General features: G+C 42.0%; 1 protein-coding gene across 1 annotated transcript in view; it reads left to right on the plus strand.

Moving 5' to 3' along the window:
- LOC146708792 (copine-9-like) overlaps window positions 1–27355 on the plus strand; it is a 196378-nt gene that overhangs the window by 92533 nt on the left and 76490 nt on the right. Inside the window, exon 8 of the mRNA XM_085455619.1 lies at window positions 27096–27159. Coding sequence (XP_085311745.1) covers window positions 27096–27159 — 64 coding nt within the window. The remainder of the gene's footprint in view (window positions 1–27095; window positions 27160–27355) is intronic.

Below are 27355 nucleotides of genomic sequence, written 5' to 3' on the forward strand. Positions count from 1 at the left end.
TCAGGAAAATTTTTTCACAGAGTTAATGTCAGAATTATGGATATATCTGACATCTCAGGTGAAGGAGGATTCATCCAGTGGAAGTCTGCTTCATGACAAACTCTTCCACCATATCACCCTGAAATCTTGCAGAAGAACAAAACATTTACTGTGAGACACTGTCCATGAAGTTCTACAGTAACTGTGTGTTCACATCAGCATTGTCTTTTCTCTCTGTATGCCAGGTATTTCTTAAAGTTAGTATTTCTTCTTTTACTACATGAAAGTAATTTGAGACATTGCAGAGCTGTATCACTGTAATTGTGTACATTATGAACTGATGTCTAACAAAAAGAAAATGCGAAACACTGCAAATCCATCACCTCACTTAAAAAAAAACCAAAAACGCCTGCAATCATCTTATCATGTGGCTCCCCTGTAGCACTCTGAAGGGAGAATTTCTTAAAAATAAATATTTAATGAAGCCAGCTGCAAAAGTAGCTTCATCCATGGGACACATTTACCAACACTTAGCTCCACAGCAAAACCCTCTTTTGGCATTAAAAAGCTACTGTCGGGATTTAATGTTTATTTAATGCATTGTCAATTTGGTGACTGGAAGGCGAGGACACAGCAGGTATTTTGGTGGCTTGCCTTATTGCATGTGTATTTTTAGGAGTTTCCTTTTTACAACATACAAATTTGGCAGGATAATATATTAATGATTTGTACAAATGTGATTTGCTAAGGTTTGCAGCCCACAGTTTAACCCTAAACTTAATGCTGTATTTTAGCTTTGGGGTTTATGATAGTTGGGGCATTCATCTATTGGTGTTCTGATGTGTTGTTCTGATGGGCTTATGGTTTACAGCTGTGAGTGCAGTGTCCTAAAACTTTTCAGTCATCCCTCATCCAACATGTTTAGAGCTTATTGCCTTGGTGCTCCTCAGTAATGATGCTAGTATTTTATTGGTAAATGGACTGGTTCCTATAGAAATTGAGCCTCAAAGCACTTTATACAGTATGCCTGACTCAACCATACACAAACATTTACACTCTACGCATTAGTGTTTTCTATCTGATGAATGCATCAGAAAGAGGTTGGCTTCAGTATCTTGCTGAAGAATACTTTGTGATGCAGACTGTAGTAGCGAGGAACTGAACCAGGTCCACTAGTCTTCCAATTGGTAGATTGTGCCATTTTTTTTTTTTTACAAAAAATGGCACCTAACTATATGCTTTAGCAAAAAGGAAAGTTTGAAGCCTAATCTTAAAAGTAGAGATAGTGTCTGTCTCCTGAATCCAAACTGGAAGCTGGTTCCACAGAAGAGGGGCCTGAAAACTGAAGGCTCTGCCTCCCATTCTACTTTTAAATACTCTAGGAACAACAAACAGGCCTGCAGAGCGAGAGCAGAGCGCTCTAATAGGGTGATATGGTACTACAAGGTCATTAAGATAAGATGGGGCCTGATTATTTAAGACCTTGTATGTGAGGAGCAGGATTTTGAATTCAGTTCTGGATTTAACAGGAAGCCAATGAAGGGAAGCCAAAACAGGAGAAATCTGCTCTCTCTTTCTAGTCCCTGTCAGGACTCTTGCTGCAGCATTTTGGATTAGCTGAAGGCTTTTCAGGGAGGTTTTATCAGGACATCCTGATAATAATGAATTACAGTCGTCCAGCCTGGAAGTAATAAATGCATGAACTAGTTTTTCAGCGTCACTCTGAGACAGGATATTTCTAATTTTAGAGATGTTGCACAGATAGAAGAAAGCAGTCCCACATATTTGTTTAATATGTGCATATTAAATATCCTGGTCAAAAATGACTCCAAGTGTCCTCACGGTGTGTATTATCTGGCTTCATGGATAGATAAAGTTGGGTGTCATCTGCATAGCAGTGAAAATTTATGCTATGCCTTCTGGTGATACTGCCTATTGGAAGCATGTATAATGTAAACAGAATTGGTCCTAGCAACTGAACCCTGTGGAACTCCATAATTAACCTCAGTGTGTGAAGAGGACTCTCCATTTACATGCACAAATTGACTGTTTAATTGCTGCCAGTTAATTACTGTCTTATTAAATAAAAATAAATTTGCAGTATAGATGTTTGATGGCTTTTTAAGTAATGGTTTAACTACTGCCAGCTTGAAGGCCTGTGGTACATAGCTGATTAATAGAGATAGATTAAAAAAATAATTACTGGTAGGACTTCTTTGAGTAATCTTGTAGGAATGGGATCTAAAAGACACGTTGATCACAGTGATGTTTCTAACTTTATGGAAGGCTTTTTTTTTTATAAAGCAGCAAACTATTTTTCCAGGCTAAACGATGACCTTCTAAACTAGTGAGACACCATTTCCTCTCCAGCTCACGAGTTACCTGCTTTAATCTGTGTGTTTGAGAATTATTCTTCTGTGGCGACTGTTGTTGTGATTTGGCGCTATGTAAATAAAATTGACTTGAATTGATTTGAGGCTTTCTTTTTCAGAGGACCTACAGTATCCAGAGTCGTACCCAGTGAAGAAGTAAAATCATTATGACATAAATAATGAACTCACTTGACAGTATGTTTTAAAAAGATGACATATATATTAAATTATTAATTGAAAGTATTTTGAACTCTAAATTATGGACAGCTACCCCAGGGGAGTCTATGAATCCAGAAGCCAGAAAGCACCACAGTAGGCCCTTAACCACAATGCTACTACCAAGCAATGATGCTTGCATACTAACATGCTATATTACTATGATTTTGCTCATTTACAAGCCACCTCCACAATCCAACTTCCTGCTGAGATCCAGCTCTCTATGCACCATTTGTTATTTGAACCCTAGCACCAGTCTTGGGAATTCCTCATTCTGCAGCATGCCAGAGGAAAAGTGAAGCTTAGTGGGTACAACCATGGGTAATAAACAAAACAATGGACACAAGTGACTATAAGGAGTTACTTTTTTTAGATGATGAAGACCGCAGGAGTGGGTGCTGTGGCTCGGGCTGTGCAAGTCTTCTGCTAATAAAACGATTTGTGGATTGATTACAGACTCCTTAGTAAGATACTGAACTTTGACTTGCACTGGTATATATGAAAAAGTGATCAGTGAGGGAAGTGTTACATGAACAACTGTTCTGACCCCATCTGCTTTTGGTAATGAATATGGAGTGCTGTCACTGTATCTTATTTTGTTTCATATATATATATATATATATATTAGGGGTGCAACGATATTCGTATCGATATTGAACCGTTCGATACAGTGCTTCGGTTCGGTACGCATATGTATCGAACAATACAACATTTGTAATTTATTTTATCAACTTTCCTTCTGACGATGCTGTCTGTGTTGAGCGCTCAGTGAATCTGTGTTCGACTACTCCGCCTAGGCTGCACTGTCGAGCGCAGATCCACTGAGCGCTCAACACAGACAGCATAGTCAGAAGGAAGAGCGCAGGGCAAGCTAGCAAGACAGAAGTTAAGCTCTCCTTGCAAGATGGACCTCCCCCACTCTCATTCAGATCTGGCGTTTGGAATAATTTTGGTTTTCATGTGACGTATGACCCTGAAGGTAAGCGAGTCATGGACTAAAGTAAAACAGTATGTTGGATGTGCCACGCAATGCTTAATTACATGGGTGGGAACTAGTGTGTTAGCGCAGTTAGCTCGTTAACGTGTTGGCCGTCTAGCCCCATGCACGGGGCGATCGGCGGTAGCTCGTTAACGGAGATTTGCCGTGTTGTGGCGTTAAGGTCATTTCAACGAGATTAACCTGAAAGCACTAGTGGGAACACAACGAATATGACTGCACATTTACGCCGACATCATCCTAGTGCAAAGACAAAAACAACAAGCATGCTACTAACTTTAGCCGAGTCATTTAGACAGCTGTTAGCACATGATTCTCCTTATGCTGCTGAGAATATAGCCCAGAAGAAGCGGATAGTATAGCTTTTATTTTGGAAAGAGCCATTTCTCTGTAATAAACTCTCTTTTCCAAAGATGAGTGATTCCTCAATCAGATACAGGGCTCGCAAAATTTTTTCAGTCGGGCTACCAAAATCTATCTCTTCCCTGCCCGTCGGGCTATTGTAGGAAGGAAAAATATATGTCAATGCTTTTGCATTCTTTCAGAAATGTAGCTGGGTAATTATGTCATTGGCATCGGTGAGCCACTGTTAATATGTGACATATTGAAATCGCGTTTGAATTTGCGCTTGTTTTTTGCTTTCACTTTGCAATCGCGCGAACTGTGTATAGAGAGCGACAGCACTGATCTGTGAGTGATGATAATTTGTGCACCAATTCCTCTGACATCGTCTTATTAATCGTTAGCTTACTATGCAAACATGACAAGTGAAATCTCCCGCAGCTTAAACATGTGAGAGGCTGATCGCGCAGAGAATCGCTGAGCTTATGTGAGTCCGTGTGTAAAAGCAGCAGTATATATATTTTAGTTCTGCTGAGCCAAATAAGACAGGTCAGGGTGAAGAAGTGACAGCCAAAGAAAAGCTTACCACAAAACGGAGAAGTTATGACAAATGAGACTATAAGGCAAAAAGAAAGTGCAGCTTTATGGTTTCATGGACAAAAGAATTTCTGTTGCTGCAATATGACGAGCTAAATAACCAGGGCTGCACATAAGTGGTCCGCAGGTGCGCATTCGCTGTCAAAATAAAAAACACGCACAAGGGTTAGGGTTAAATTTAAAAACTGTACTTTTGAGTTAAAATATATATTTATAATTTTAATAAATGACAAATTAAAAAGGCATGAACATTTTTTTTGTATCGAAAAAATATCGAACCGTGACACCAAAGTATCGAACCGAACCGAACCGTGAATTTTGTGTATCGTTGCACCCCTAATATATATATATATATATATATATATATATATATATATATATATATATATATATATAACACCCAGCACGCCCCTGCGGGCGGTTTATCCCTCAAGCTCGGGTCCTCTACCAGAGGCCTGGGAGCTTGAGGGTCCTGCGCAGTATCTTAGCTGTTCCCAGGACTGCGCTCTTCTGGACAGAGATCTCCGATGTTGTTCCCGGGATCTGCTGGAGCCACTCGCCTAGCTTGGGAGTCACCGCACCTAGTGCTCCGATTACCACGGGGACCACCGTTACCTTCACCCTCCACATCCTCTCGAGCTCTTCTCTGAGCCCTTGGTATTTCTCCAGCTTCTCGTGTTCCTTCTTCCTGATATTGCTGTCATTCGGAACCGCTACATCGATCACTACGGCCGTCTTCTTCTGTTTGTCTACCACCACTATGTCCGGTTGGTTCGCCACCACCATTTTGTCCGTCTGTATCTGGAAGTCCCACAGGATCTTAGCTCGGTCATTCTCCACCACCCTTGGGGGCATCTCCCATTTTGACCTCGGGACTTCCAGGTTATACTCGGCACAGATGTTCCTGTACACTATGCCGGCCACTTGGTTATGGCGTTCCATGTATGCCTTGCCTGCTAGCATCTTGCACCCTGCTGTTATGTGCTGGATTGTCTCTGGGGCATCTTTACACAGCCTGCACCTGGGGTCTTGCCTGGTGTGATAGACCCCAGCCTCTATGGATCTTGTGCTCAGAGCTTGTTCCTGTGCTGCCATGATTAGTGCCTCTGTGCTGTCTTTCAGTCCAGCTTTGTCCAGCCACTGGTAGGATTTCTGGATATCAGCCACCTCCTCTATCTGCCGGTGGTACATACCGTGCAGGGGCCTGTCCTTCCATGATGGTTCCTCGTCTCCCTCCTCTTTCTTGGGTTTCTGCTGCCTGAGGTATTCACTGAGCACTCGGTCAGTTGGGGCCATCTTCCCAATGTATTCTTGGATGTTCGTTGTCTCATCCTGGACTGTGGTGCTGACACTCACCAGTCCCCGGCCCCCTTCCTTCCGCTTAGCGTACAGCCTCAGGGTGCTGGACTTGGGGTGAAACCCTCCATGCATGGTAAGGAGCTTTCTTGTCTTTATGTCAGTGGCTTCTATCTCCTCCTTTGGCCAGCCTATTACCCCAGCAGGGTACCTGATCACGGGCAGGGCGTAGGTGTTGATGGCCCGGATCTTGTTCTTACCATTCAGCTGACTCCTCAGGACTTGCCTGACCCTCTGCAGGTACTTGGTGGTTGCAGCTTTTCTAGCGGCCTCTTCATGGTTCCCATTCGCCTGCGGGATCCCCAGGTACTTGTAACTGTCCTCTATGTCTGCAATGTTGCCTTCTGGTAGTTCAATCCCCTCAGTTCTGACTACCTTCCCTCTCTTTGTTACCATCCGACTACACTTCTTCAGTCCGAACGACATTCCAATGTCATTGCTGTATAGCCTGGTAGTGTGGATCAGTGAATCGATGTCTCGTTCACTCTTGGCATACAGCTTGATGTCATCCATGTACAGGAGGTGGCTGACAACTGCTCCGTTCCGTAGTCGGTATCCGTAGCCAGTCTTGTTAATGATCTCACTGAGGGGGTTCAGGCCTATGCAGAACAGCAGTGGGGACAGAGCATCTCCTTGGTAGATCCCGCACTTGATGGTGACTTGTGCTATGGGCTTGGAGTTGGCCTCTAGTGTTGTACACCACATCCCCATTGAGTTCCTGATGAAGGCTCTTAGGGTCCCATTGATCTTGTACAATTCTAGGCATTCCAGTATCCAGCTGTGGGGCATTGAGTCATAGGCCTTCTTGTAATCAATCCAGGCAGTGCACAGGTTGGTCAGTCTGGTCTTGCAGTCTCGGCTGATTGTTCTGTCTACCAGTAGCTGGTGTTTTGCGCCTCTGGTATTCTTGCCAATTCCTTTCTGTGTCCCGCTCATGTATTGACCCATGTGCCTGTTCATCTTAGCCGATATGATGCCTGACAGGAGCTTCCATGTAGTACTGAGGCAGGTTATTGGTTGGTAGTTGGAGGGGACCGGTCCCTTCTTGGGGTCCTTGGGGATCAGGACCGTCCGGCCTTCAGTTAGCCATTCCGGGTGTCTCTCGTTAACTAGCAGCTGGTTCATTTGTGCTGCCAGACGCTCGTGGAGTGCAGTCAGCTTCTTCAGCCAGTAGGCGTGAACCATGTCGGGCCCTGGTGCTGTCCAACTCTTCATACTGGAGACCCTTTCTTGGATATCTGCCACTGTGATGGTTACTGGACCCTGTTCAGGGAGGTCGCTGTGGTCTGCCCTCAGATCCTCTAGCCACTGAGCATTGCCGTTATGGGTTGCATCCTTCTCCCATATGCTCTTCCAGTATTGCTCCGTCTCCAGCCTTGGTGGTGCTGTTCTCTTATTGTTCCCTTGCCACTGAGAGTACACCTTTGCTGGTTCTGTGGAGAACAGCTGGTTTATTCTCCTGCCTTCTATCTCTCTGGTGTACCTCCTCAAGCGGCTGGCCAAGGCTGTGAGTCTTTGCTTGGCAGTTTCCAAGGCCTCAGGTATGGACAGCTTGCTGTATTTCTTAGGCACCTTATTTGTCTTACCTTTCTGCAACTCCGTTAGTTGGCTAACCTCCCTCCGTGCTACTTTGATCTTGCCCTCTAGCCTCCTTCTCCATGGAGGGTACTGCCCCTTGTCGCTGTTCAACTTGTAGCCAAGCATCTCACTGATCACTGCTGCCGTATTGTAGATCAGCTTGTTAGTGTCGGTAATCGTGGTTGTAGGTATTGTCCGTAGTGCTGCATTAACATCATCTAGCAGACCTTCTGAGGGTACTTCACGTAATCTTGGTAACCGGCTACGGGGGATCCAGGTTTCAAGCTTGGCCATGATCCTATTTTTCAGGTCAGTTCCTCTCGCACTCAACGATCCTTCTCCTATCGCACTTGGGGCTATGTACCCAATCTCGGGTGGGGGTGATGATATCGCCCCCCTGACCTGGCGTCCTGACTCCTCCTTGCCGTAGCATTTGTGTTGTACCTCGTCAATCTCTAGCTGTGAGAGCAGTCCCTTCTTTCGAATGTTGGAACACTGAGCTACTAGTTGTTTTGCCGTCATTGTGGATGTTGGGTATCGATATATATATATATATACAGTGGGGCAAAAAAGTATTTAGTCAGCCACCGATTGTGCAAGTTCCCCCACTTAAAATGATGACAGAGGTCAGTAATTTGCACCAGAGGTACACTTCAACTGTGAGAGACAGAATGTGAAAAAAAAATCCATGAATTCACATGGTAGGATTTGTAAAGAATTTATTCGTAAATTAGGGTGGAAAATAAGTATTTGGTCACCTCAAACATGGAAAATCTCTGGCTCTCACAGACCTGTAACATCTTCTGTAAGACGCTTTTCTGTCCCCCACTCGTTACCTGTATGAATGGCACCTGTTTGAACTCATCATCTGTATAAAAGACACCTGTCCACAGCCTCAAACAGTCAGACTCCAAACTCCGCCATGGCCAAGACCAAAGAGCTTTCGAAGGACACCAGGAAAAGTATTGTAGACCTGCACCAGACTGGGAAGAGTGAATCTACAATAGGCAAGCAGCTTGGTGTGAAAAAATCAACTGTGGGAGCAATCATCAGAAAATGGAAGACATACAAGACCACTGATAATCTCCCACGATCTGGGGCTCCACGCAAGATCTCATCCCGTGGGGTCAAAATGATCATGAGAACGGTGAGCAAAGATCCCAGAACCACACGGGGGGACCTGGTGAATGACCTGCAGAGAGCTGGGACCAAAGTAACAAAGGTCACCATCAGTAACACACTACAACGGCAGGGAATCAAATCCCGCAGTGCCAGACGTGTTCCGCTGCTGAAGCCAGTGCATGTCCAGGCCCATCTGAAGTTTGCCAGAGAGCACATGGATGATACAGCAGAGGATTGGGAGAATGTCATGTGGTCAGATGAAACCAAAGTAGAACTTTTTGGTATAAACTCAACTCGTCGTGTTTGGAGGAAGAAGAATACTGAGTTGCATCCCAAGAACACCATACCTACTGTGAAGCATGGGGGTGGAAACATCATGCTATGGGGCTGTTTTTCTGCCAAGGGGACAGGACGACTGATCCGTGTTAAGGACAGAATGAATGGGGCCATGTATCGTGAGATTTTGAGCCAAAACCTCCTTCCATCAGTGAGAACTTTGAAGATGAAACGAGGCTGGATCTTCCAACATGACAATGATCCAAAACACACCGCCCGGGCAACAAAGGAGTGGCTCCGTAAGAAGCATTTGAAAGTCCTGGAGTGGCCTAGCCAGTCTCCAGACCTCAACCCCATAGAAAATCTGTGGCGGGAGTTGAAAGTCCGTGTTGCTCGGCGACAGCCCCAAAACATCACTGCTCTCGAGAAGATCTGCATGGAGGAATGGGCCAAAATACCAGCTACTGTGTGTGCAAACCTGGTAAAGACCTATAGTAAACGTTTGACCTCTGTTATTGCCAACAAAGGTTATGTTACAAAGTATTGAGTTGTATTTTTGTTATTGACCAAATACTTATTTTCCACCCTGATTTACGAATAAATTCTTTACAAATCCTACCATGTGGATTCATGGATTTTCTTTTCACATTCTGTCTCTCACAGTTGAAGTGTACCTCTGGTGCAAATTACTGACCTCTGTCATCATTTTAGGTGGGGGAACTTGCACAATCGGTGGCTGACTAAATACTTTTTTGCCCCACTGTATGTATGTATGTATGTATATATATATATATATATATATATATATATATATATATATATATATATATATATATATATATATATATATATTTTTTTTTTCCCCAGTGGTTCAAACTTTTCGATAGGGTTCTCTTACTTAATTTTCTCCTTCATTCATAGGATAATTGAGAGATATGAATGACTACCTTTAGGACACAAGTCCATGGATGACTGCTTTTCATCTATCAGGAAGAGCAATAGAACAAAAGAAACTGGGATAATAATATCTAAGTGCAGTCTCTAATTGGACTGGAAGAAACAAGACAAAATACGCTCTTCTATAATCTAACTTAATCCCTTTCCTCTCTTGTTTAATTCTTTATTCTTTTATCTTTCCTTTCACTGGCTACTGGCTACCTTTAAACCTACATAACAGAAGAGTTACTGCCGACGCAATTAAGAAAATGATGTGATTAAAATGGTGATACTCATAACCAAAGTCTAAACATAAAAGTCTTGTGTGCTGCAGTACACACAACCAAACTCTTTGGAACTCTGAAGCTACTGAGTCAGCAGAATGTTGGCAACTGTTACACTATATGTAAAAGTCCCTAACGTTACCACTATGGGTTGCAACACCTGGTAACCCCACTCTCTAACTATGTGGTGCGATTAGAGCTGACGTAGGAACGAACTGCTCTTGTGTATATCAATAGCCTTTTAATCAATTTCACCCCTCCAACTGCCACTTTAAAGTCGTTCTTCTCCACAACTATTTTTTTAGATCTGAATGTTTTTGATGTTTTGTAATGGTGCTTCCATCACCACCTGCATCCGCCTCACCTGTTGATCCTTCACCTCCACCGGTACCAAACCAAAGACCTCATCATCCAAAAAACCAGGAGGAGAGGGAAATTTGACTACCGAGGCGCGTCCATCCATATTGTCGAGCCAGCAAGCGTAGTACAAGGACATCTTGATGGAGCTCTACAAGTGAGGTTTGAAGGCGGCTCTTCTCTTCTAAGCCCGGCTTCGAATAACGCAGTCCAGCGGCGCCATAAAGTTTTTCAGCTCCATGGATGATGCTCAACAGTACACTAAGATGCTCCCAAAGTCTCCAGAGCCTCATAAAACAACATTACTAACTAAACACTGACATTAGTTTCAGGTAGCAAACATCACACGTACACACAGAGGGCACAGTCTGGATTCACTAAGACGCTGCTCTCCTCCTTGAAGTGCAGTTATATAGTTTGAATATAGAGTGTTATACTACTGAAAAACTGAATTTTATGTTTCCTTTGATTCCATAATTTACCTGGTGAATAAGAACCTCAATAATATTTATCTGACTGTGGGCTAACAACATAATACCTGTTGCATGGAGATTGGGAGCTTCATTTTATTTATCCTTGCTGTTTATTTTAAGTTTATTTTAATCTAGTTTTATTAGCACTATTTATTGAATTGTGTAAACCTTTTTTTGTTTTTAAATTGATTATATTTGCACTCTGCTTTGAATTGTTCCAGTCTTGATATTTAGACTTGGTGTCCAATACAGTTTTTTCAGCTTACTATTCTATGCCTAACTGGAGCAGTGGTTGGATTGTTTCAACACTTTAATTCTGTTGCGTTTGAAGAGCTTGCTGCTTGTTTTTTTCTGGCAGACAATCTAGTTGGGGGAGGGTAAGGGTCACAACCAAGAGTCTCACACATCTACTCAACTTTCTTTCTGGACTAATTCCCACCTACTGCATAATTATTCCGTCCCTATCATTTAAGGCAAGTCTGCACATTCTCTTTGTTCTAGGAATCAAATGAGTCAGCATTTAAACTTTCTAAGATGGAATGTTAAAGGTTTAAAGGTTCATCCATTTGAGAGAAGGAAGGTTTTCTTAAGCACTATAACACTGATGTGGCTTGCCTGGTGCTCTGATAATAGCTGTTTCCTTTCACGGTGGAGGGGCCAGCGCTTCCACTCACTTTTCCAAGCTAAAGCATGAGAGGTCTTTTTACTGATCAGTCAGAATATTCCCATTGAGGCTCCATTGTTATAGTCAGTGAGAAATTGTGCAACACTGGTTGCTCTAGTGTTTATGGTCCTAACACAGATTGATGGGTAATTTTAAGACTTTAATTGTCTGCCTAGTTCTAGTTCGCTTACCTGTTAAGAGTAAAGTAAAAGCAAATCTGCATTAGCCATTCAAGCCTTTTTATCTGAGTATGGAATCATAAACTAATGCAATGAAATTAATGACTTTCTTGCTAAGCTGAGCCTAACATTCCTGAAATTCCACCAGAACTTAAAACAAGGTTGGTTGAACCAATTTCTCAGTCAGACGTTTCCTCAGCCATAGCTTCTGGCAGCTGCTCAGGTACGGATGGTTATCCTGCAGAATTTTTCAAACAGTTCTCTACATTACTGTCTGCACAACGTGGTACAACCCTCACTGACTGCTTTAATCTCTCCCTCTGTCATGTTACGAAGCCTGTATCACACTTACTGCAAAACAAGGAAAAGATCCAATGGAACGTGCCTCTTATTTGACCCATTTCTCTCTTGAACACAGACACCAGAATATTGGCCAAGATTCTTGCCCATAGACTAGAAACAGTTGTCCCCACAATTAAAAGACCAAACAGGCTTCATTATATTTCAACATAAGAAGGCTACTTAACATAGTTTCCAGCTCTGCATGTTCTGCTTAATGTGTTGTCTCTCTTGATACTGAAAAGCCTTTGATTGAATTGAGTTTCACTATCTTTTTGCAGTCCTTGGCAGATTTGGATTTGGAGCAAAATTTACTTCATTGATTAAACTACTGTACTCTCAGTCGTCTGCTACAATACAGACTAATGTCCAATTGTCGCCAGGGAAGCCCTCTCAGGCCTCTGCTTTTTGATCTGGCCATAGAACCCCTTGCCATTACCTTTTTGTAGTTGCAAAGAAGTATCTGGGATTTGGAGAAACACAGAGCACAAGGTCTCGCTTGATGCAGATGATCCTCCTGCTTTTTCTTTCCAAGCCATTAACCTTACTGCTGTCTGCATTGAATCTTCTTAGACAATTTCCCCAGCTTTCAGGATATAAAGTCAGCCTTTTCCCTTCTGTAAAGCAAATATGTTAGACTTCACTAACTTAAAATAAATAAAAACTAAAAATAAGAGTCCTGTTATTTGTATATCTTATTTGTATTTTAACATGACCCCCAACAGCACAGATACACAAAATAGCGTAATAAAGGGAAACTTTCGACTGCCTGTGTGCGTGCATACCTGCTAATCAGAGCAGGCACACCACTAAATTTTCCCCTAGCTTTTTTCATAATGGCTTCAAGTGGCCATTAGAGGAACGGTAGTGTGGTTAGTGTAGTTGTATTGTAAATGGACTGCTTCTTAGATAGCACTTTACTGATACTCAAAGCTTTTTGTACAACATGCCTCATTCAAACACATAATGTGGCATACAGTTAAGAATTTCCTGCATACTATATACCGTATTTGTCTTTATTGCCAATAAATATATTTAGTCCTATGGCCAAATGGTGACTGTTGTGCTTTGTAAAGTGGAAGCAGCATCAAGGAGCAGAGGTCACAAAGCTAACTTTACCTTCAGCAACATTACAAATATATGTGCTTGCATCACCACAGAATTGCTATACTGGCAAGTTATGAGACAAATATGCCATTGTAGTTATCCATCGTAGTACTGCTGCTATATTAGACATCTTAGGCGTGCCAGGGGCTGTAGCTGCATAGTAACTAGTGATGTGTCGGTTGCGAAAGAAATGGCTCATAGCGGCGGCTCTTTGAAGTGAACGACGTGAGCCAGCTCCTTATTGGGAGTCGTGCTTTTTTTCTTTCGCTCACCCTCTCTCTCGCACTTTTTTTCGCTTCACTCCGCACGTGAGCCTTGTGCTTGCACTGTGCAGAGGGGGGAGGGGCGGTAGTTACAGCGCAGTAGCACAGGAACAGAGCGGGAGGGAAAATTTTAATAGTTAAAAGTTGAAATGTAAATAGTTAGTTTTTGTATTTTATAGTTTATTTATTACATTTTATGTGGAGTGAATAAATAAAAGTATATTTACGGTGGCCCCTAGACACACAGCACGTACAAACTCCAAAACAAGTACAAACTCCAAAACACGCACAAATTCTGAAACACGTACATATAAATGTATATAAATAAAACCACATTTTTTTACATCAGTAATTCCTTTTGTACATAATTTTATATTGTTTTTGATAATAAATTAATGAAAGAAACAATGCAACCTGCAGAGCCGGTTGGGAGCTGAAAGAGCCGGCTCTTTTTAGTGAGCCGAGCCGAAAGAGCCGGTTCTCTAAAAAGAGCCGGAAATCCCAACACTAATAGTAACATAGCTAGTCTTTATGTTCTTGTTATTTTAAACAACAGCCTATAAAATGTGACTGTGTGAACTTGACTGGCTGTTATCGTTACATTTCACCAGGAACATCTGTAGTTACAGGTTGCAGGGCTGCTGCAGTTTAGCTAATCCAAACAAACTCTTTATGCCTTTTTATTAAAAAAAACCCCCCAACAGATTCTGAAATACAACAATGTGAAAGCAAGCTTGAAGCTCTTTATAATTTCTTAACTTGTTTGTGTGTAGGTGCTCACAAGAAAGTCCTGAGCAGTGCTGCCCTGTTAATCTCATGAGTTTTATGAATAGAATTTCTGGGCAGAGCAAAATGAACTTCAGGATCTCATCTGTGCTTTTTGTGGATGAGCCGGCTCACCGGGTGGTGGCCTGCAGCTCGCACTGGGGCTAAGTGTGAAGTGGCAGAATGAGAATTAGCACCTCCAAGTCCAAGGTTCTCAGCAGGAAAAGAGTAGAGTGTTTACTCTGACAAGTTGCTGCCCCAAGTGGAGAAGTTTAAGAATCTCATGGTTTTTTTCATGAATAAGTGGAGAGTAGAGCAAGACACTGTAGCTGTCCGCTGTGGTGAAGAGAGAGCTGAGCATAAAAGGAAAGCTGTCAGTTTACTGGTTGATCTACATCCCTTCCCTCACCTGTGATCATAAGCTCAGGGTAACAATGAGATTACAGATACAAGCAGCAGAAATGAACTTTTCCAAAGGGTGCCTGGAGAGAAAGGGTGAGAAGTTCAGTTATTCACAAGGGACTCAGAGTACAGCCGCTACTTCCTGACATCAAAAGGAGCCAGCTGAAGTAGTTTGGGCATCTCATTTAGAACGCCATCTGGGTGGCTCCTGGGTGAGGTTCTAAGGCAGGGGTGGGCAACTCCAGGCCTCGAGGGCCGGTGTCCCTGCAGGTTTTAGGTGTGTCCTTGAACCAGCACAGCTGATTTAAATGGCTAAATTAGCTCCTCAACATGTTTTGAAGTTCTCCAGAGGCCTGGTAACGAACTAATCATGTGATTCAGGTGTGTTGACCCAAGGTGAGATCTAAAACCTGCAGGACACCGGCCCTCAAGACCTGGAATTGCCCACCCCTGTTCTAAGGGCATGTGCTACTGGGAGGAGGCCCAGGATGCGCTGGTGAAGGTGTGGCTGAGGAGAAGGGACCTGGGTTTTCTCTGTTTAGGCTGCTTCCCTTGCACCCCAGCCACAGATAAGCAGTAGAAAATGGATGGATGGTTGGATGGATGCATGTAGTTGTGTATTATGAATTCCCCCCCTAGGGTCAGTTCTACTGAGCAGAAAATGCCAAGTAATTTAGGCCATTAAAGATAATTAGACATATTAAACCACGTGAAGGGTGGTCTAAATTTTTGTTATTTAAAAAATGAAATTAGTATTAATAAAAGTCTAAAACTGCAATTATCTCATATAATTAACGTAGTCATTGTGAAAATGAGGACACACTATGCATATTGCCTGCCTCAGGATGTCACTCATTCACTCTAGCCAGGAACTCTCTAGAGTCTTGCTATTATTATTATTATTATTATTATTATTATTATTATTACCAATTTATATGCCACTATGGCACCCATTCATCCACAAGCACGACAGGGTCAGTGATGTCTCACCGCTGCCAGAGTAATCACACTGACCACACAGGACATCTCTCTCTCTGCTGAGTGGCTATGATGACAGCCAGCCTATATGGGGCAAACTGCTAGAGCCCATCAGTGCAGCCTAATGACAGGCTGCGAGGAGAGCATTCCATTTTCTCTATTTAAAATGGATTTATAGGTGGAAATATAAGTACAAAATTATGGGGCAATATGTTTCTCTCATCTGCTGAAGTAGTTTTTACACTATATATGAACTGCAGCTAAGTGCTTATTTTAAAACTATGCATAAATTATATTACATGATATTTGAGAAAATGAATTTCTCATTTGAATCACAATGATCCTATTCAAGGCACTCAAAGGGCACCTTAAGAACACAATCAAACAAAACAGCAATGCTGTAAAATACTGTACAATAAATAATGGTACAAAATCTGCAATCTGAGCAATCTGGAGTTCAAAAAAGGACATTTTAAAGTGCATTTTGAGTTGATTTGAAATTTTGTGTGGAAAATGCAAGCAATGTTGCATGTCTGTGCAAGAGAGGCCTAAACACCTTCCCATAGCCACATATGCTTTGCATTCAGACATTCAGCAAGGTACCATAGCTGTATAAGGTACATGTTACCAATGTACATGTGTAAGGTACAGGTTACCAACTAGCCATGAAATGCCCCAGACACATCTGGCCAGTAAGTGTACGAACATTATGTAGTTTGTAGCAATGCATTACAGTTCATCTCTGTGTGGAAAAAGTCTACAGGTTTACAAATTTCAGACCAGAGTAAACAAACTACAAAATGCCCTATAAGGCAGTGGAGGCGCTGTCATGGTTTGGAAATGCACTTCAGCCAGTGGTTTGGGGTTTTTTCAAAACAGATGGAATTGTGAACACAGAAAAGTACCATCAAATTTGGATCCATCGCTGAACCATTTTCAAAGCATCTAATCAGCAACAGCTTCATTTTTCAGCACGGCAATGATCCAAAACACACTGCCAATGCAGTAAATGCATACCAGGATGGAAGTCCCAGCTGTATATCTGTAATATGTGGTTTGGTTTGAAATTTAAATAGCGGACATTACAAAGTCATCAGAATAGTTAGCTGTGTTGTAAAATTATACAACTGTACATGTGAACAAATGGTGACTTTTCTGGTATTACAGTGTTCTCCCATAGACCTGTGCAAACTGTTTCTGCCTTATATACTGTATATCCATGTATGCTTGCACATTTTAATAAATCATTGCACCTACACTGCCAGTCAAGTTTGGACACACCTTCTCGTTTAATGGTTTTTCTTTATTTTCATGACTATTTACATTGTAGATTCTGAAGGCATCAAAACTATGAATGAACACATATGAAATTATGCGGTAAACCAAAAAGTGTGAAATAGCTCAAAACATGTTTTATATTTTAGAGTCTTTAAAACAGCCACCCTTTGCTTTGATCACTGCTTTGCACACTCTTGGCATTCTCTCGATGAGCTTCAGGAGGTAGTCGCCTGAAATGGTTTTCCAACAGTTGGGAAGGAGTTCCCAGATATGCTGAGCACTTTTGCCTTCACTCTGCGGTCCGTCTCATCTCGATTGGTTTTAGGTCAGGTGACTGTGGAGGCCAGGCCATCTGCCAGAGCACTCCATCACTCTCCTTCTTGGTCAAGTAGCCCTCACACAGACTGGAGGTGTGTTTGGCGTCATTGTGCTGTTGAAAAATAAATGATGATCCAAAAGGTCTGATGCATACAGTCTCCTCTGAACAGTTGATGTAGAGATGTGTCTGCTACTGGAACTCTGTGCTGCATTTATCTGGGCTCTAATCTCAGGTGCTGTTAATTTGTGATTTCTGAGGCTGGTGACTCGGATGAATTTATCCTCAGCAGCAGCAGCGCTTGGCGGTTTTTGTGACTGCACTCGGGAACACATTACAAAGTTTTTGTAATTTTCCAGATTGACTGACCTTCAGTTCTTAAAGTAATGATGGACCGTCGCTTCTCTTTACTTAGCTGATTGGTTCTTTCCATAATATGAATTCTAACAGTTGTCACATAGGGCTGTCAGCTGTGTACCAACTTTCTGACCAACACAGCTGATGGTCCCAACCCCATTAACCCTTTCACGCGTAGTGGTCACTACAGTGTAAAGCCTTTCAAAGGCTGTTTTCTTGTATTTGTGTCAGTGTTGATCGTATACTTGCACATAAACCACTACATTGGACACTGATGTGTCACTCCATACACTGCCACCTTCTGGTTTTTTAATATTACTATAGATGTATGATGTGTTTCATTGTAATCATTGTTATTTCAGGTGACTATGTCATGAAGCTCATTAAGAGAAGGCCGAGGGTTTGCAGTGCTGCCAGCAAAGTAAAGGGTGGCTGCTATAAGGCCTGACTATAATGTGCTCATATCAGCTGTTGAAATCTAAAGTTGACATTGCTGGATTATATTGAACTTCGTGATGGTCACTGGTGGAATTAACACTTTATTTGCATCACATACACACTCACTCAACTCACAGGAGAAATATTACTTATAGCTGTAAAGAACATTTACTTATGATTACTGCAAAGGGTGATAAAACAATGCAGTGAAAACAGGAAGAAGTCAAAATGTTTAAAACAGCCTTCTTGGTAGTCACTGGTTAAGGAATTACCATCACTGTTTATCTTGCGAAGGCGCAAGCTGCAGGAGCTGGTGTGCCTTCAACAAAGCTGTCTTCATCCAGCAGTGCAGCTTCCAGTATATTAGTTTCAGGTTGCCATTATAAGACACACAAACAAACAGCAGGGATGAGTGGGGTGGTGGCATAAATACCCAGAGGTGAACAGAATAAAAAGTTGGGAAAGGAACAGATTAAAATGTAATAGAAAAGAAGAGATCAAAGCAGAAAAGAACACAGAGGGGTGGCTCTTATAAGAGCCTTTGGGTTCACTTTAAAAAAAAATAGATTCTGTAGGTTGTGATAAGGTAGTAAAATGGTTGGTGAGAAGAGCTGCAAAGTAAAAGATTTATAAAACCATTAAATACAATCTCATAACTCGGCTACTGTAAAAATCTGAACTTCAAAATGTCATGAGGCGCTGTATGAAGCTAGAGTTAGGACACAAATGCATGATTTTGGAGCAGGACTAATCTTAAAGGCAGTGTGATTGCTGGACACAATTTAACTCACATTAATAATGAAGAAGTCTAAAAACAAGCAGATTTGCAGGTCTTCTTTTGCGTAGAAAAATAAAATAACAGTCAAGTTTCTTTATCAAGGGAACTGTACTATGTCACTTCCCATGAGTAACCGTTCCATAGTTGGTGGTTTCTGGGTTGTTCCTGAACATCCTAGTCTTAAGCCTGAGATGAACCAATGCCAATATCTTCAGTGAAGCAAGTTTTACATCACCATGGACTGACCAAGAGAAAAACCCCAATTGCCTCAAAATTTACACCGTCAAGCTCCCCTGAAATCTGCAGCTGCCCACATCAACCAGAGAAATGCCTTCTGGATAAAAGTTTTATGGTCAGATGAGACAAAAATACAATACCAGCTTTCAAGCATGGTGACGGGAGCATCATGTTCTGGGGTTATTTTGTTGCCAGTAGTACTGATGTATTGCACTGGGTGGATGAGATAATGAAGAAGTAGGACTTCATCTGAAATCAGATGCTACATGGTTAAAACTTGGACACAGTTGTGTGTTCCAGCAAGGCAATCATCTCAAACACAAATGACAAAAATAGGAATGGATAAAGCACAGTGTTCATATTAGCTGTACTGTGACACAGGTCGGCACTGTGAGAATAGAACCCTGAGGTACACCACAGGTTACAACATCAACGGCTAACACTGAAAGAAAGACTTATTAGTCAAATAAGACTAGAATCAATTAGTGCAACAAATACCGATACATCAACGAGCTCACAAGATGTGAGATCCGCATGTTGTGGTCCACTGTATTATCAGTAAGATCTCAAGTACAGTGGAGTCACTAGGATCAACAATACATAAAAGGCCACTAAAAGGTCATGAAAAACTCTTGAAAGAGTAGCTTCTTTGTAATTCAATTTGGAGTCAGACTGAAAAACCTCACCAAAAACTACAACTGCTGAAAAAAACAATTTCTCTAACACTTTAGATACTTTTGATAGAGAGATAATTGTTAAAATTGATGACACAATTACATGAAAACGTGTATGTGCGCACACTATGTCTGAGGAGGATGTGCGGAAGTGCTTCAGGAAGATGAACGCGCGCAAAGCTACTGGTCCGGACGGGATTCCCGGCCGCGTCCTCAAGTCATGCGCGGCTCAGCTGGCTGGAGTGTTCACACACATCTTCAACCTTTCCCTCTCTCTGTCTGTAGTCCCAGCCTGCTTCAAAATGGCCACCGTCGTCCCTGTACCCAAATCCTCCACCATCTCCTCATTGAACGACTGGCGACCTGTAGCCCTGACCCCCATCGTAAGCAAATGCTTCGAGAAGCTGGTCAGGGACTTCATCTGCTCTGCACTACCCGACTCACTGGACCCTCTACAGTCCGCATACAACAGGTCCACTGATGATGCCATAGCCCTGACACTACACACTGCCCTGTCACACCTGGAGAAGAGAGATATGTGAGAATGCTGTTTGTAGATTACAGCTCAGCATTCAATACCATCGTTCCCTCGAAGCTGGACAGGAAACTGCAGGATCTAGGACTGAGCAGCTCCCTCTGCAGCTGGATCCTTAGCTTCCTGTCTGACAGACGCCAGGTGGTCAGACTGGGCAGCATCACCTCATCCCCCATCACACTGAACACTGGTGCTCCACAGGGGTGTGTACTGAGCCCTCTCCTGTACTCACTCTACACCTACGACTGCACAGCCACTAACAGCTCCAACATCATTGTGAAGTTTGCGGACGACACTACAGTGGTGGGTCTTATCACCAACGGTGATGAGACGGCTTACAGGGAGGAGGTCAGCGCCCTGACCCACTGGTGTCAAGACAACCATCTCACCCTCAACGTCGCAAAGACAAAGGAGTTGATAGTGGACTTCCGGAGGTGCAGAGAAGTACACACCCCCATCACCATCAACGGCGCTGCTGTGGAGAGAGTGAGCAGCTTCCGGTTCCTTGGAGTACATCTGGCTGAGGATCTTACGTGGTCAGTACACACAAACAAAACAGTGAAGAAGGCGCAGCAGCGCCTCTTCTTTCTCAGGAGACTGAAAAGATTCGGCATGAGCCCCCGCATCCTCAGGACCTTCTATCACTGTGCCATTGAGAGCATCCTCACTGGATGCATCACCACCTGGTATGGCAACAGCACCGCCTACAACTGCAAAGCTCTCCAGCGAGTAGTGCGGTGCTCTGAACGGATAATTGGAGGTGAGCTTCCCTCCCTCCAAGACATCTACAGGAAGCGCTGCCTGAGGAAAGCGGGGAGGATCATCAAGGACTCCAGTCCCCCCAGCCATAAACTGTTCAGACTGCTTCCATCAGGAAGGAGGTTCTGCAGCATCCGGTCCCGTACCAGCAGACTGAGAGACAGCTTCTTCCACCAGGCCATCAGACTGCTGAACACGTCATAGACACCTCACCTTCACTACTGGAACTTCAACATTATGCACTCCATACTGTATATAAATGCCACTTGTTTTGCACATATTCAACTCTGTATATTTTATATTTTATATATTTTATTATTATTATTATTATTATTATTATTTTATTATTATTTTTTTTTACTATTTAATTTGTAAAAATGTGTATACACACACACACACACACACACACACACACGTAGGAAAATATTTAGTATACACATCCAGAAATGCATACACTATTATATATTGTACATATATTTATTAGTTTCAGGTTGGCCATTCTTGTATTTTGCTCGTTTGTGTTGTTGTGTTTGCACATCTCTGTTGCTTGTGGGGCTCGCACACAAGAATTTCACTCGCACGTGCTGTGCCAGTGTGCCTGCACATGTGATGTGACAATAAAAGTGATTTGATTTGATTTGATTTGATGTAAACAGACGAGAGCGAATAATGCCAAATTTACATTAGTAGGTTTCAACCTGTCAACAATATTAGTTGTTGGGCAGAAAATCATTGTACAATGTAGTCCTGAGAAGTGAGATCCTATGAATGAAAACATTTTAGAAAGCTGTCACAGTACAGGAGACATACTTGGAAAAACAGATGTTGTTAAGGTCATGCTTGATGGTAGTGAAGCGGAACTTCAGTCTATGGGAATGAGAATAAAGCAAATTGGAAAAGTGTTTTTTTGTTTGTTTGTTTTTTTCTTGAGGCCCTGAAAACCTCCTGATATCTGTTAAAATTATTTTCATAAGACACCAGAATTTATTCATCCCCCTTCCTTTCTGCTCTCCTACATTGTTGACAGAGCGCCCGAGTAGACTCATTTAGCCAAGGCTCATGTTTTAATTTAGGGCACTAAGATCTCAAAGGAGCAACAGAATCAAGGATAACAGTGCAAATATTGATAAAAGAATTTAAGGACTCTTCTGCATGAACATGAGATTTAAGGGGTGGAACTTAATAGTTCAGCTTAGTTTCTATTTGCTATAACAAACTTGTCAGCAGTAGTCAATGTAAAAAACAAAAACAAAAAACTGGACGGTACCACGTTTAGAATAGGGTCAAATATAACACAAATATAACACTCTTAAGATACCAGAGTCTACCAGAGTGCTAAAGTCAGATTTTGTCATGTTTGACTGTTGCCAGGTGGTGTCACTGGTACCTACATGAGCAATAATTATATTGACTGAATTAGGGAGTGTAGTTAGAAGGGATTTGAGTTCAACTGGCATAACGGACACTGGAATAACTGTGTTTAATAGACAGTAGGTTCTGCTGGCATTTCTGGTGGATGGTTGGTGGACTTCATAGGTGAGGCAGAGTGGGCAAGTGCACCTACAGTATAGGTGAGCTGCAAATCTGGTAGTTGGAGAGAGGAAGAGCATCATGCTCTGTTTTTATTGCCACCTGTGGTGCAGTGATCAGCACAGTGGAACAGGTCAAGTCACCTTGCGGTGCCATCGTAGAGTAGCGGCCCACAACATAAGTTGCTGGATGAATGGCTCTGACCACGGAGCTTAAGGGAATCGAAGCGTGTGTTACTTCCAGAGATGCTGGGTCAGCAAAGATCCCAGCCGGAACCCGTCCGTTGTCCACCACTGCACCAAACTAATTGGACTGAGTTTCAATGACATTATTTCCTTGGTTAATGGTTGTTTTAGCGTGACTATCGTTTTAGCTTGTTCCACAGCAACGTTGGTAAAACTGTGAAGAAGTTCTGCTTTTTGTTTGAAGTCCAAGACCTCCACGTGTTGTCCTTTGGACTGGATATATCCTCAGTTGCATTTTTTACTGGATGCACTTTTCAAACATATATCCTTTAGGTAATTCATAGGTTTCTTCTGAAATCCCTCATTTAATCATTTTAAAACAAATACCACTGGAAACATCTTGTCTGTTCTGTAGAACAATGGTTCTTGTACAGATGCAATGAGTCTTACACACAATGGTTTCTTCTGTGGCGACCGTGGCTCAGGGGGTTGGGAAGCGTATCTGTAACCGGAAGGTCGCCGGTTCGATCCCCGGGCTCTCTGTCCTGATCGTTGTGTCCTTGGGCAAGACACTTCACCTACCGCCTACTGGTGTTGGCCAGAGGGGCCGATGGCGCGATATGGCAGCCTCGCTTCTGTCAGTCTGCCCCAGGGCAGCTGTGGCTACAACCGTAGCTTGTCTCCACCAGTGTGTAAATGTGAGAGTGAATGAATAGTGGCATTGTAAAGCGCTTTGGGTGCCTTGAAAAGTGCTATATAAATCCAATCCATTATTATTCTGAAGAGATGAATTTTACCACTGTACTGTAACAGAATGCCAAATGCAAAACTGGAAGTGCTTAGGGATGACAGCAACTTAGCCAAAATGTGGCAGACCATTTAAGTTAGAGAGTGGCATTGGAGAGTGCTAAGGCACATAGTGCTTAAACATCACAGAGTTCCAAGCTTACTTGGGCATTAACATTAGCACAAAAACAGTGTTTTGGGAGTTTCATGGAATGGGTTTCTATGGTAGAGCAGGTATGTGTAGGTATGATTCAATTTAGTTTTATTTATACAGCGCCAAATAACAACAACAGTCACCTCAAGGCACTTTATATTGTAAGGTAGACCTTACAATAATGCATACAGAGAAAAACCAAACAATCATACGATCCCCTATGAGAAGCTCGTTGGTGACAGTGGGAAGGAAAAACTCCCTTTTAACAGGAGGAAACCTCCAGCAGAACCAGGCTCAGGGAGGGGCGGGGCCATCTGCTGGGGTGAGGGGAGGAAGACAGGGTAATAAAAATATAATGTGTAGTCATTTGTAGTTGACCCAGTACTTATGTCCGTACAGTATACTAAATACTGGACAAATCCAGTCTTCATGCTCAGCTAAACTAACAAGTGGGTGACTACAGGCTGCTTTGCAAACGTGAGGACATTATCAGTCTAATTCAGGTTAAGAATGTGTATTTTTGCTATATAAGTGTATTTTCTCAGAACTATGAAGAACAGTTGTAGGACAGAGGTCTCAGGTTTTGGTCCACACACAACTATATTTAAGTATCTTGCTAGAGATATTCAAAGTGAGAAAATCCACGCTGCCGCCTGTTCTGTTTTTCATTCTTTTCCCCTCAACTTTCATATCATTGTTGTTGGAGTATTTTGTTTAATGTCAAAAATGTCCTTGCATAAAACAAAATGAGAAGGCTTTTGTGTGCAATTTTACATGACTGTGTTACTGTAGAGTAATTGTGATTGTGTTTGTGTTATCTTGTCTAACATATGTGGGAGTGGGAAACCCACATTAGGCAGTGAAAAACTGAAGTGGTTGGATGACAAAAAATATGTTGGAAAAGGCCTGCTGAGACCCCTCCCCACCTTAAAACACACACACACACACACACACGCCCTGATGTCGTCCACATTTAACTTATTTTCTTCATCTGTGTTGTAGTTACCTGTTTTGTCCTGCCATGCACAGGCTTCTGTGACGTTACTGCAGTTTAACTACAGCTAGGCTGTATCAGCAGCAGGAATGTGAATAGGAGGTTCTGTGACAGTCGAGAGAGGCTCAAGGTATCTTCAATATCCCACATGACCTTGCAAATTCATTATCAGAACTGCTCACAGACACTCATGTATCACTGATAGCTTTCTTTGTTTAAGTGAGAGGGCCAGCAGAGAAAACCAAACTGAGATGAAATTGTCAGAAGTGTTGGAATTAATACTTGTTTCAAGCCAAATCTTTGAGTTTTACCTGCCCTCATGCAGCTACGGTTACGTGACTGGGTTCATAAACGAACCAGCAGAAGGGACAATGGACTAAATGAAGCAAAACCAGTTTAAGGTCACAGAAAACAGTCTCTCAAGGATAATATATTCTTTGTGGCGTTTTAATCACAGTGCAGCATCAGACAGAAGCGCAGCTTTGAGTGGATGGAACGAATCGCTGTGTCACACTGTGAGGTGGAGTGTGACCTGCAACCACAGGGAATTATCAAGAGGATGATAAAGGTTTCCCCACTTCTCTATCTGGCTTCAACTTGTCTTGAAAAACTTTTAATTATCCGCTTTTCTTTGTCAGGGTGTAATTTGCTTGCACACAGATCTCAGATATTTCAGACTAGGACCAGGAGAATTATGGGCCCCAAACTAGACAGGTGTGGTTTCATGATGTCTCTATAATTAAGACGGTGTGCATCTATGCACAAAATAAGATGATCTCAAATTGAGCGGCCTGATGATATTACACTTTCTTGAAGACGTTTCATCCGAGAAGCTTCTTCAGTTCTAAGAGCAATTGGTGGAGAATCCCAGATTTTAAGCCCTTAGGGAGTATCCCTAAGAGGGTCATGGACCCCCTATTGATCCTCTGCCTAATAACAGGAGCCAAGGTGTGAAAACGGGTGTTTCAGGTAAACCCACTGTGAGACCTTGTCACACCCTATCATGTGATTCACTGAGGTCAAATGACCCAGGATGTAAGTGGGTGTTAAGGCGCTGGGAAGAGTCTCAAAACGGGATTATAGATGGAAGACAGTTGGTGTCGTAAGCCACCACCTCTGTTAACTGGGTTGATAAGAATGATATGAGAAATCTGAAAGAGATAAGCAACCGCTTCAATATGGTCCATTTAACTGAAAAACCAAGGAAACAAGCAAATACACGCTTGAATAATTATTTTTATTTGTATTTGTATTTGTATTTGTATTCTATTTTTATCTTATTGTATATTTATTTTATTTTATTCTACTGTATATAGTATTTTATTTTATTCTATTCTGTACAGTTGTGTACTGTATTTATTCTTATTGTATTCTAATTTTTGCCTCATAACTTTTGCACTGTCCACTTCCTGCTGTGACAAAACAAATTTCCCACGTGTGGGACTAATAAAGGTTATCTTATCTTATCTTATTTACTGATGCAGTAAACTGCTCAGCATTTCATGACATAGTCCCAAAACCCAATACTTAAATCTGTCAAGAGGCTTGAAGGAGCTAGGTTGCACTGAAAGTGATGATGTTACAATAAATAGTCAGACACCCTCTATTCCTAAATTAAAGATGTTATGTTATTCAGAATCAGATGTGGCTGCTATTATAGACAAATTTTTAAAAAATCTAAAGTTAAAGATGTGTATGGTTTGAATATTTATTTTAGAAATGCTCACAAAGATTCTTTGATGTTTCCAATAACACATATGATTAATCTATCACTCAGGTTTCCATGTTGTTCCAACAACATGGAACTCCAATTTACAAACTGGGGAATAAATCAGATCTTAAAAATGACCTATGAGTATATACTAATATCCTGAAAACATGGTTGTTAGTTGGAGGCAGATAGATTGTAAGTATAGTAAATTCATGAAAAAGCAACAACAAAGCATCACTTCCAGCAGTTTGCAACAGGGCACAAGCAGAGAAAAGGGCACAGAGCCTTTGCTCTAGCAGGTGATTTCTCTCTGTGAGAAATGACTTCACATTTCATTTTCTAATCTTAATGAAATTTTAATACAATTGCCGAGATTGTTTTGTAATTCATCACTGAATGAAAAGTGCTCTTTCCTCTGAGACAAATTCGATGACAGGTTGACTTCTGGTTGGAAACAATCATGGTGACGTGCCTCCTGAGCCTCCAGAATTCCTCTTTTATCCTCTCCTATATCTGACAATGATAACTTGTAGGAATCAGCTCCTGGGCCAGTAAACAGCTGCTGAGATTAATCACTGTGATGGAAAGTTACTGGCACTAAAAATTTAGCATAGGCTGAAATTGGGAAGTAGTCAGATTTTCCCAGAGAACAGTAAACTATAGCTTGATCTGAATGATCCATACTTAGTTTTAAGTATTATTCTTTTATTGTCAGCCACAAATCTTTTTTTTTAAATACTTGTTGTCCTGTATCTTACACTTTTCTCTCTCACTTTCTTAGTGGTATTCCTGGGAAGAAGTGTGGAACCATCATCTTCACCGCTGAGGAGCTGAGTAACTGCAGAGTTAGTATCAGCTTAGATGAACCTTGTGATACAAACAGTAAGAGGAGTTAGAAAGTTAAGCATGGCAGCCCGACCTCATGATGGCCACAGTCTGTGTTTCCATTTGTTAACCAAGTAAATTTAAATTACCTGGATATTGAATGACCATTTAAAGGACTTCAGGATAATTTTGTAATTTGCATCATACTCTCAGTGT

Source organism: Copadichromis virginalis, linkage group LG5 (genome assembly GCF_057382275.1).
Source record: "Copadichromis virginalis isolate Kocher_CV1m ecotype Utaka linkage group LG5, C_Virginalis_male_GT1.1, whole genome shotgun sequence".
In the NCBI taxonomy this organism is placed as follows: Eukaryota; Metazoa; Chordata; class Actinopteri; order Cichliformes; family Cichlidae; genus Copadichromis; species Copadichromis virginalis.